Below are 12,585 nucleotides of genomic sequence, written 5' to 3'. Positions count from 1 at the left end.
TAAATGAAATTTGTGATTGTAGTGGGATGGATAGGGCTGTTATTATACCAATCGAGGAATTTTCTCAGACTTTTTTTATCTTCGGCAGGTTCTTACGCAGGAGTCACTCATCGGTACATTTATTATGGATCGTTGCTATCGATATATGATAGGCAGGTTTAAGGATAAAGAATTTTTTTTTCCAAAATGACGTTTAAAAACCTTAATTGCGTGAGCTAATGACATACCCGCTTGGAATTCCCGTACACTCTTCACGAGAGGGGTAATCTCAACGCTGTTAGATGGAAATAATACCTCTAATAGGTAAAAATTAAAAGCGTAAAGGGAATCCGTTTTGAAACGCTTTCGCCTATGTTTAAAATTATAAATCGGATATCAAATACTATTACGAGCAACTGTTAGTCACTCACCTCTTATTTGTGCCACATCATACATGGCAAGAGACCGTAGTATTATGACGTCTGGCAAATTTTGTTTTGATTAAAAAAACCAAAAGTCTAGTTCAATTCAAATATAGCTAAATAGTTTTCGAGAGCGAGAATCTAAGCAGCTACGCGCGCTGATTGGCTCGAAATTCCATACTGCATAACGCCTCTAGAGAATTGTAGTCGGTGTCTGTATTTAATTTTAAATGAAAGAGGTAGCAAATGACTGTTTTTGTTTCATTACTCTCGAACGTATTTCGATTTCACTTTTTCACGATTTAGCCAGTGATTTTTTTCACGATTGACTTCCCGATTTTTGGGTGAATTCTCGTATTCAGATTTTAAGTCTGTGGCTAAAACGAAAGCGATTGTAAGATAGACTATCCCAAGTCCCTGAGTTATTAATGCTTCAGTCTGTTTCGACCGGAGGTCTGGGGTTCGAACCCCTCCTTGGTCGACGTTTGTAGCCATAAAAATGATCTCTACTACAGCCCCCTCTGAATTACGTTTTTCCGCCTTTTATTTGAAAAGAATTTGTCCGGCGTTAGTTGGTTTATTAATAGCCGCAAAGCGATAACTGTCGCTATTACAAGCCTTATCTTGGGTTTTTTATTTCGTCTTCAAGATCTTTGTTATGACCATATGACATCACAATTTCTTCAATTCTGCTTTTTGTTCATTCGTTCATGCAACTCACTCTTAATGGAGCGAGTGTTTGTTAATTTGGGTGAATAAGTTTTTAGTCACACGTGTCTTACCTCTCACAAAAATAACTTCCTGGCTCTGAAATTGACTGACTTTTCTTTGCTTTAATTCAAAGAGGTAAGGTCAAGTGAGTGTCACTCTAATTGGAGTTTATTTTAGAGCAGCCAATAGATGTCATTTAAACATATTCTTAATAAGAAAAAACATCTCAGCATTTTTAAAAGCATCTTTTTTGGTCTGTTTCTTTTACCATCTGTTTGAGGCTGCAAATCTTTTTTACCTTCGGATTATTGTTTTGCAGGAGTCACTCATCGGTACATTTATCATGGACCGTTGCTATCGATATATGATAGGCAGGTTTAAGGATATAGAATTTTACTTTCCAAAATGACTAATAGAAACCTTAATTGCGTGCGCTAATGACATATCAGCTTGGATTTTCCGTACACTCTTCACGAAAAGGGTTACCTCAACGCTCTTAGATGGAAATAATACCTATAATATGGTGAAAATCAAAAGTGTAAGGTGAATCCGTTTTGAATTGCTCTCGCCCATGTTTAAAGTTATAAATCGGATATCAAATACTATTACGAGCAACTCTTAGTCACTCACCTCTTATTTGTGCCACATCATACATGGCAAGAGAACGTAGTATTATAACGTCTGGCAATTTTTGTTTTGAATAAAAAAACCAAAAGTCTAGTTCAATTCAAATTTAGCTAAATAGTTTTCGAGAGCGAGAATCTTAACAGATGCGCTCGCGGATTGGTTCGAAATAATTCACTCCTTAACGACCTATAGAGATTGGTAGTCGGTGTTTGTATTTAATTGTAAATGAATGTGGTGGCCAATGACAGTTTTTGTTGATTTGCTTTCGAGAGAAACTAAGACATTTGTTTAATTTCGCTTAAAAGAAACTAAGACTTTTTTGTAGACGTGCAAAATTTTTGCGTGAGCGGTTTGTTCTAGAACATTATTTCAATTTGACCCTCACGATCTTGCCAGTGACTTTTTCACGATTGAATTCTCGATTTTTAGTTACATAAATTGCTCTTAATCAGATTTTAAATCTGTGGCTAAAACGAAAGCGAGTGTAAAGCGATAGACTATTCCAAGTCCCTGATAATTGAGTGGTTAATGCTTCAGTCTGTTACGACCGAGGTCTGGGTTTTGAACCCCTCCTTGGTCGACGTTTGTAGCCATAAAAATTATCTCGACTACAGCCCCCTCTGAATTACGTTTTTCCGCCTTTTATTTGAAAAGAATTTGTCCGGCGTTAGTTGGTTTATTAATAGCCGCAAAGCGATAACTGTCGCTATTACAAGCCTTATCTTGGGTTTTTTATTTCGTCTTCAAGATCTTTGTTATGACCATATGACATCACAATTTCTTCAATTCTGCTTTTTGTTCATTCGTTCATGCAACTCACTCTTAATGGAGCGAGTGTTTGTTAATTTGGGTGAATAAGTTTTTAGTCACACGTGTCTTACCTCTCACAAAAATAACTTCCTGGCTCTGAAATTGACTGACTTTTCTTTGCTTTAATTCAAAGAGGTAAGGTCAAGTGAGTGTCACTCTAATTGGAGTTTATTTTAGAGCAGCCAATAGATGTCATTTAAACATATTCTTAATAAGAAAAAACATCTCAGCATTTTTAAAAGCATCTTTTTTGGTCTGTTTCTTTTACCATCTGTTTGAGGCTGCAAATCTTTTTTACCTTCGGATTATTGTTTTGCAGGAGTCACTCATCGGTACATTTATCATGGACCGTTGCTATCGATATATGATAGGCAGGTTTAAGGATATAGAATTTTACTTTCCAAAATGACTAATAGAAACCTTAATTGCGTGCGCTAATGACATATCAGCTTGGATTTTCCGTACACTCTTCACGAAAAGGGTTACCTCAACGCTCTTAGATGGAAATAATACCTATAATATGGTGAAAATCAAAAGTGTAAGGTGAATCCGTTTTGAATTGCTCTCGCCCATGTTTAAAGTTATAAATCGGATATCAAATACTATTACGAGCAACTCTTAGTCACTCACCTCTTATTTGTGCCACATCATACATGGCAAGAGAACGTAGTATTATGACGTCTGGCAATTTTTGTTTTGAATAAAAAAACCAAAAGTCTAGTTCAATTCAAATTTAGCTAAATAGTTTTCGAGAGCGAGAATCTTAACAGATGCGCTCGCGGATTGGTTCGAAATAATTCACTCCTTAACGACCTATAGAGATTGGTAGTCGGTGTTTGTATTTAATTGTAAATGAATGTGGTGGCCAATGACAGTTTTTTTTTATTTGCTTTCGAGAGAAACTAAGACATTTGTTTAATTTCGCTTAAAAGAAACTAAGACTTTTTTGTAGACGTGCAAAATTTTTGCGTGAGCGGTTTGTTCTAGAACATTATTTCAATTTTACCCTCACGATCTTGCCAGTGACTTTTTCACGATTGAATTCTCGATTTTTAGTTACATAAATTGCTCTTAATCAGATTTTAAATCTGTGGCTAAAACGAAAGCGAGTGTAAAGCGATAGACTATTCCAAGTCCCTGATAATTGAGTGGTTAATGCTTCAGTCTGTTACGACCGAGGTCTGGGTTTTGAACCCCTCCTTGGTCGGAATTTGCTGTCATGAAAATTATCTAGACTACAACCCCCTCTATCACTTTGGCTATTAGTTCTCATCGGTTTTTCCGTTTTTCGTCTTCAAATTTTTTTATGACCATCTTACGTCACAATTTCTTCAAATCCGTTTTTTCATTCGTTTATGCAATTTTCACTGAATTGGTTTATTGACGTCATTTTTCACCGTTAATTGGAGGGAGGTTTTTGTTAATTCGGTTGAATAAATTTTGGTCACACGTGAATTAATTCTCTCAAAAATGACTTCCGCACTCTGAAATTGAGTTTTCTGTACTTTAATTCAAAGAGATAAGGTCAAGTGAATATCACTCAAATTGAAGGTTATTTCAGAGCAGCTAATAGAAGCAGAAATATTTTTAACATCTTAAGCAGAATAACATCTCGGCATTTATTTTTACAAAGTTTCTTTTTCGGTCTGTTTCTTGTACCATCTTTTGAGACTCCAGATCTACAAAACTTTTGCAGCTTTGTTTTTCTTTTTGGGAATCTAAGAACTGTATTTTGAAGTTCCAATCGTCTTGTTGCAATTTTGGATGGATGTTTAGCAAAATGAAATCGTAAATTGGTGAAAAGCTGATTTTGTGGGTGAAACACAAAACATTATTACTTTTTATTAAAAAATTCTACTCGGAGCAAAATTTTTGGATAACATTGCTTTTTTGATGTGTGAAATAGCAGTTTTCAATTTTCAATAGTTCTTGTGTAGTGTTAGGTGCCTGTTTGTAAGTAGTTTGCAGCATTCATTTGGGTCTGGTTTTGATTGAAGTTTGCTTGACTTTTTGTTGGTCTGAGCTTTATCAAAACGGGATAAACTAGTAAACACCACGGAATTTATTGCTGTGCAGCTGTCTTGCAGCTTTAATAGGCTCCAAATATTACGTTGGCCAAAACTGTTGAATCAACATAAATTTTTATGGTAAGAACTCCAGTAATGCTAGCTTGCTACTAAAATTTATTGAGTTGAGAACATTTGGTGCGACGTTTGCTAGTTGTTTTTTTGAGCTGATGTTTCAACACATTGTTTTAATCAACTCCCCGTTGCGATAACAAGAGTCGTATAACTTATCGACGAAATAACATATCGACGAAGCGGGCGATGCATACTACGAAATCCTGAAACAGTTGAGAGACTGGCTTTGGAATTGGACTTTAGGTGACTCTTTTTTGGCAACTATTCTATGTAGTGGCTGAAATAAGAATCTAATTGCGACTGCAGTGTGGCGTAAGATATGTAAGCACAACGAATTGATTTAAACTATTCAGACGGATGTTTTCGCACTCCAGTAGTTATTCAGCAACTCAGCTTCGCCTCTGAATTTGTTAACGGCGATAACATCCGCGTGGCAGTATTCATAAACGAGCTGCTTTGTGATGCACTCGGTTTGGTTTCTAGCCAACGTTTTCCAGTTCCTAAATGTCAATTTTCAGAAATTAAGCAGAACATTTTTAAAATATTGTCTGTGCAATTGCTACCGCTATCCGATGCAAAAATCGGGAATCATTATTTGAATTTCTTTCTGAATTAAAAATGAATTTTTTTGACCTGTGAAAATTTAGGGTGGAGATTTACACCTTCGGATGCGTGAAATCTCGAGAAGTGTGAGGGGAGATTCAAGCGACATCTTCGGCGACCTCCCGGATGACCATCGAAGAGTTGACTTTGCCCAAATCATGCGAAGCTACACCAATTCGTCAGAAGGTCTTTTCGACATCAATCGAGATTTCACTCCAAGTGCACGCAAATAACTGAGAAAAATGAGAATAATTGCGAAGTTTTATCAACTGTTTTGTGCACATTTTGTGTAAAAACGTGAAACTTTTTCTGAGGTGCAAAATTACTGAGAGCAATAAAAGCAAAAATTGTGACAAAAAAGAGGTTGTGATCTAAAGATTCTTTCCTCAGAGTATTTTATGATCAGTTTCATCCCCTTCGTGAACGAATTTAATGTTAAATTAAGAAAAATCGTGCAAGTTTATACCGATGCGTGTGAGGGTTACAATTAATCGTAAATACTTGATCAGAAGTCGAAATTCACATTAGAATAACCCGTATTTTGGAGCGGCAGGGTGGGTTACTCGGGGAACGAAACTGATTAAATTTGATGTCGAAACGATGTTAGAAACAAGGAAAGCTTTTAGCATATTTCTTGTAGAATTCTTTTGATATCAATAGTTATTTTGTTAGTACAGATTCTGACTCAAAACCTATTTTGGTCGAATAAAACGTTAATCGAAATAAAGTTAGTCCGTTACATTTTTGCCAAATATGTTGCCTGGCGATGAATTTTAATGTTTTATGTTGCAGTTATTGACGCTTTTGATGAAGTGGTCAAAAATGGAGCTTAGTTGGAACTATGTTTTTCTATCTGGAAGTTGATAATGATTTCTGAGCGAAGTGAATAATGTGAAATATGAAGAATTGTTTCTATTTTAAATCGATGAACGAAGAAATTGATTTTAGACTATCTCAGTTTTCTATAGTGAGTTCAAGTCTTACAAATTTTCGAAGTAGAAGAAGGTATCTGTAAACTTTGATCTTTTCCGTTCCCTCCAAGCGTGACCCCTCCAAGCTCACTGGGTGTAATAATTGCACCCCCAGACGCACGTTCCAATTTTTTTTCATAATTATTCATGTAATGTCACGCGCTCTCTAACTTCGGGGTGCATACCGTACTGGGGGGGGGGGGGGGGGGGGGGGGTTGAATAAACGGAAAAGATCTGTGAAATTAAATCTAATTGAGATTGTAAGGCTGCCTTCAGATTGTTTCTAATTTAATCAACAATAATTTTAGAAGATGGACGTGCACGTTTAAAACTGCATAAAGTCTGCAGTGTCAGAATTTAAAATGCAAGGAGTATCTATGTACATAGCCATAAGCTGATTTCCGTGCAATTTCGATATTTCCAAATTTGCATTTTTAAAGTAAAAGCTACACAAGAAAGCACTAAGTAATGATTAAGTGGCTCTACTTGCTGAAAGTATTGAACAACTACGCGGTTTTCGATAAATGCCAGAAGTTCTGCAGACAAACAGTGTATTGCAACCTATTAATGTATGAGAATAGATGCGCGTCCGATGTTTAATTGGTGATTTTTCGGCAAATTGATCCGTTTATCTCGCTCTGAGAATATAATAATTAATATAGAGGGTGGTTGTATCCTGTAGCGGGCCGTTTCTTCAATGGGTAGCAATTGTTATTTAAGTCGCGAGATGTTATTTAAATCAAATTGCGCATATTTTCCAGAGGGGTCTGAGGAATTTTGTTGCTCCCAAAAACTCGTTTTTCGGGAAATTTAGTAATGCTGAGTTATGAAAATCTTTGAGGATGAAAACTGTATTAACTCTTGATATAATATTCGAAAGCAATCAGTAGTTCGGTGTTGATTTTCAAGCTTCAGCCAGACATTAAAGCAACACAGCGAAGTGATAACAATTGAGTACAGAAATAGCAATACGTGGTTTACCTCAGACCAAAAACGTCAATGAAATCTTCGTAAGGCGATAAGTATCGATGCTTGCATAAAGCACACACTTAAAAGCACGTGCCAGCATCTTCCATTGTTTAACTAGGTGCGGCGCATTGAATGGATTGAGCCTCCACCTGATGCTTTTATGCAAACGGCTGCGACGCTGACAATGGTCAAATTTCTACCCAACTTACGTACATTTTTATCCATTAAATTGGTACCATGATCTGACCAGATAAAAGCAGGAGTCCCCAAGACGGTAACAAACTGCTCCACCTACATTACGCACAATTTGACCTCCATGTAAGAATTGACATGACAGCACCGAGTTGCGGATCAAGTCACAAGTAAACCCGAATCTCATTGTTAGCCATGCTTTCAATATGGTAGTTTGTGCCAATGTAGTCAACACCTGTGTGGTCTGGAGGTAACAAATTGGCAAGCAAGTTCCTGTTGAGAGCTGCCATGATGGGTTGGCTGGCGGTAATGAGGAGCAATCTGCCTACATCGCTGTTGGTTTTTATTGAATCGAGTGAGAAATCTAGTTTTAGGGATTCCATTTTGCTCCTGAAAGGGATGGAATTTTGTTCCTGGATAACTTTCTCGAGATAATCAAAACCTTTGTGGTTATTTTCGCTGTTGATGTTTGACTTGTGTTTGCCGAAGCAACAGTTCGACAAATTTGTCTTGATCATCCAAAAAGATATCTTTCGGATAAAAAGCCACTGCTATTATTTGTTTGTTTTGACCAGCTGAATTGATCAGTCCATTTCCGTTTATTAAAAGGGAGAATTCCGAAAGCTTTTGTTTCTGTACTAAAGGACTCGGCTCGGACAAGTTTCCGTAGATGGCTCTCGGTTTCAATAGGCTCAGCGTGATTGGTGGTACTGCAATCACCAGGACGGTAGCATACCTGTGAGGGGAGTACATACGCAGCTATGCATGACGTTTCGCCTTAAAACGGAACCAGTCAAAATGATTGAGGGAAAGATTTCTTAGTTAACTGAGCTTCTGATGCGGTAGTTGATGCTTTTTGCCATACTGCTTGACTACTCTACTGAGTTGCAAGCTGTTCAAAGTTGTTTACATATGGTATTTCCTGGGCTCTGAGAGAATCTGCACCCTTATACAACTACTTATTTGCAAAACGTCAATAGAAACCCCTTGAGAATCGGTGTCTGGGGAGTTGTCGCATCATGTTACGTTTCCTTTCATCGTGGCTGGTATATTCCAAGCTCGTACATGCAGTTGGCACTAAATATTGAGGGCTTTTCTGCAGAGTAGATAGAGGCTACGCGGGTTTTAACCAGAACTAACGCAAACAGCTTCAACCACTTGAAGTTGATACCCGAGCAGTGGAGTAGGTATCCTAACAGCGCTGAAAACTTAAGGCAATTAGACCAGAAATGGAATATCCAGTTCTTCGAAGGGCACCAAAAAAATCGCTTTCTTCCAAATAGGGATAGTTCTATACTCTATTCGAAGAATTTTTCTGCCGTATCTTTTGGTAATTCGTCCCACTGTTGACCGATGACATGCCAGTTGTTGATAAGCACCCGTCGTGCACCAACATGAATGTTGATATTAGCTCAACGGGGTCGAATGCGTTAGAGACTTCGCTCGGTACGAACGGTTTTGTAATTGACTGTCACACTACTTGAGGTACACCGACCCACAACTAGTGTCAATGTTTTGATTCCCGTTCAACCGAAGCACGTGTAAAATTTCCTTCCTCGAGGACGCGGTCACCTTCTGTTCAATAGATGAGGTACCAATGATCAGCCGTACATTGCTTGCGATTGTAGTAAGTTTGAATCCCCTAAACGGAGATAATGCTCAAAATCCTTCAGGTTGTTCATAAAAATTGGATCGTTTCGTTTGTGCCCCCAGCTTAGTGGTTGAATTGCAACCCCCAGACTTAAGTGCACTAATTTTCAATAATGATGTACAATGTTATGACACGTGCTCTGTAACAAGGGATGCATCACGTGCTGGGTGAAGTGCGAACGGAAGACATCCCGAATTTTCTTCTAATTGAAAAATTATTACGCTTTGCAATCAATACTTTAAAATTTTTGTCAACCTCAAGCGTCGAAATTGCCAAAAATCTGAGAAAATATGTGTTGATTGTCCAATGCGGTTCTTTTGGTTTTGCATTTTCTAAATGTATAAATTTGATAGCAATTGATATCGGAATTTTAATTATTCAAGTTTACGACAAGTAAAACAAATTTTTTTTGCGAACGCCAAAATCTTCATAACAATAGGGTACCTGCAATAGTTTTTTCACAACAACAAAAAATCAAATTGAAGAAACAGGGCAAATTGTTCTATAGTTGGTGAACTATTCAAGCGTAAAATGCTAGCAACCGATGTATTTTCCAAGTAATTGTAACTTAGGCTAATTAAAAGCATTTAGAAAAGTTTTGATTTATACCCGCGGCGGATTTTTACATTCTACCGAGCATGAGTAGCGAAGCTTTGCTCCAGCCGTAAACTTTGTTAATTGTTCACGATGACGTGATTTAATTGTTTTTTTTGTAAAAATGGTGAAGAGCTGCTGAACTATCTCGTTAGACTCTTTTTCAATATGAGAGCTCCAATTTTGTCAAACAGTTGCGATTTTTCATCAAAATGTCAAATGAGTAAATTTTAGCTTGATTGGTTGAAACCACTCTAAAACAATTGATCTGTAATTGATGAGATATTTTAATGGAATAGTTAAAGATTATTTCTGCTCCTACCAAAAATAGTTATCTGTAAATAGGGCTCGGCCGTTGTTTGTTGAAATGAAACCATTTTGGCCACTTTGCTTGTTTTCTCAGCCCTTCAGAAGTCAATTTGAAGAACAGAGCCAAATTAATGATCTACTGATTGCACTCGGAGACTTAGGTGACCTTAGTTTTGATTAACGACAAGATAAAAGGTAATTCACATTTTATCAGAACTTTTTTGTTGTGTCAAAATATTAGAATTCTATTTTCAACGATTGCACAATAAATGCACCTGTAGACTAAAAAAGCACATCACAAAACAACATTTTGCGTAGCAAATTAAACTTTCAATTGGAGCTTTGAGTGGCTCTTAAAATTCTCAACAAAATTTTGCAACCCTTAAAATTAATTTATATGCTTTGCTTTAAGCTGAGATGTAAAAAATGTTTTAGTTACAAAAACTGCTTGGGCTACCTCGCAGCATCTCCTCTTAAATGTTTGAGTGCTTTCAATTGAAACTCTAATCTCTTTCGAGTGTTTCATGAGAAATTCTTTCGTATGTTTCATGAGAAATTATTTTCGTATATAGGAACAAATTTTCACAATTTATCAATTAATTCTTTGTTTTTAGAGTTGCTAAAAATTGTTTTATACATTTGCGATTAGTGTATGTAATATAAGGGACAAATAGCGGCGTGGGCTTAAACCGCGAGTACTTTTCACACCATGAATATACAGAATCCCGACAATTCGGTATTAATTCTCGATCAGACATTGTTCTAACGGTGAACAGACAAAACAGTCCCAGACAAAACAGTCCCGGACAAAACAGTCCCAAATAGCAAAATATTCCCAGACAAAACAGTCCCAGACAAAATAGTCCCAGAAACCAGACAAAACAGTCCCAGACAAAATAGTCCCAAGGCCATTATAATAGCTCTCACACGTATGATTTAACAAGCAGATAATTTAATCCCATGTTCGGTTGTGATAGTTTCATATCAAGTCCCACGGGCCGCTGAGGCATGGCCATGGCCATTAAGTATGTTAAAACATACGGGTAATAGCGACTGCTAATTTGTTGTCGGATTATTGAACGAACATTTCAAAGTACATTGGGTATAATGGCATTGGGTACATTTTATTTGGGACTATTTTGTCTGGGACTGTTTTGTCTGGTTTCTTGGGACTATTTTGTCTGGGACTGTTTTGTCTGGGAATATTTTGCAATTTGGGACTGTTTTGTCTGGGACTGTTTTGTCTGGGACTGTTTTGTCCGGACACGGTTCTAACAGAATTATACTATAATTTCTGGTCCGGGATTAACAAGTGTCTCATATTTCTGCGCGAAAAGCACAAAAATTATTAAATATTGGATGATAGGAGAAATTGACAAAAACTTATTACTCGTGTCTTAAAAAAAAGTAGAGCGAATTTGAATTTGCCCTTTTAGACATTAGCCACGTTATGTAATTGATCGGAGAGAAATTAATAGCCAAAAAAGCATTTCTTCCTTTTATATTTGTTGCTTTGACAGAGCAAGAAAGAATTTATTGATCAATCATATCGTTTGATTCACATAATAAGTCATCGTCTGAGTGACGAGGGGCCATTAACCCGAGTTTTGCTGTGATTCCAAACTTGGATTATGACTTTAAACTGATAAGTAATGGCATGTCAATGAGTTAATAAGGTCGAATAAGATTAATTATCAAACCATATATTAATTGAATTTCATCTATTGAAAAAAAGTGGTATCGTTGAAAGCAATTTCTGAAAGCATTTTTTTAATTCTCTGCTGAAACTTGTGTTAATCAATTTTTTTGATCAAAAGGTCGATTGATTTCTGGTGACATATTTGTGGACAAGAAGGCACGGAATATTAAGTGCCAACACACATTTTCAGTCTCTTTGTTGCCTCTACACTTGTTGTTAAGACACGAAATGCCAAACATCTACACTAAACAGGGAATTGTACTCGCTTTAAGCTCTTCCCACTTATTTTGATGTCGATTGCAGATGTTTGATGTTGACGGAATTGCAATGGCTAATAATTTGCAACTAAATTGGGACCTAGCATTTTCTCCTTTATAACTAGGACCCTGTTTCAGAACCTGCCTCTGCAGCACCAATTTTATTCAAACATGTATTCTCAATTTAGATCACGATTTTTTCCGTCACTTTGACTAAAAAAATTTGCATCTTTACTGATTATTAAATTGTGCCTTTTTAAATTGTGAACAGCGTTCTACAGAACCCCGTGGTTACATGACGTTAAAAATGGCACCAAAATTTCCCCAGTTCATGTAAAGCAATTATTTTACCGGCAAGGTCTTTGTTAATCGCTTTCCAAAATAATATCAGTTGAGAAATAAATTCACGGAGGAATGGATTAGACATGACTGCACAGTTTAAGCTGAAGATAGATGGAGCGACCTCCGCTTACTTTCTCTCAAGGGGGACTAAGTAATCTTTCATCGTCTCAGTTGCCTTTTCTTCTCTTTTTTCCTTATTTTTTGTCCTGCTTCCAGTCAGCTTTTCATCTGATCATTTTTTACCAGCCGACTCTAATCAATTTCGGTGCAGTGGTCTTACTTTTAAACTAATTCCTTTGTAGTAAGAA

General features: G+C 36.8%; 2 protein-coding genes across 3 annotated transcripts in view; both read left to right on the top strand.

Annotated features, from left to right (window-relative positions):
* LOC142353462 (uncharacterized) overlaps positions 1–5,745 on the top strand; it is a 29,546-nt gene extending 23,801 nt beyond the window's left edge. The window contains exon 9 of one of the 2 annotated variants that reach the window (XM_075405715.1): positions 5,338–5,745. In XM_075405715.1, the coding sequence (XP_075261830.1) occupies positions 5,338–5,526 (189 nt within the window). In that variant the 3' untranslated portion in view covers positions 5,527–5,745. The remainder of the gene's footprint in view (positions 1–5,337) is intronic. The other variant, XM_075405714.1, reaches the window with a different exon arrangement.
* Positions 1–12,585, top strand: part of LOC142353219 (uncharacterized) — a 511,758-nt gene that overhangs the window by 417,459 nt on the left and 81,714 nt on the right. The gene's annotated exons all lie outside the window — the stretch shown is intronic.

Source organism: Convolutriloba macropyga, chromosome 14, assembly GCF_964194025.1.
Source record: "Convolutriloba macropyga chromosome 14, txConMacr16.3, whole genome shotgun sequence".
NCBI lineage: Eukaryota > Metazoa > Xenacoelomorpha > Acoela > Convolutidae > Convolutriloba > Convolutriloba macropyga.
This window is presented reverse-complemented; position numbering and strand designations above follow the sequence as displayed.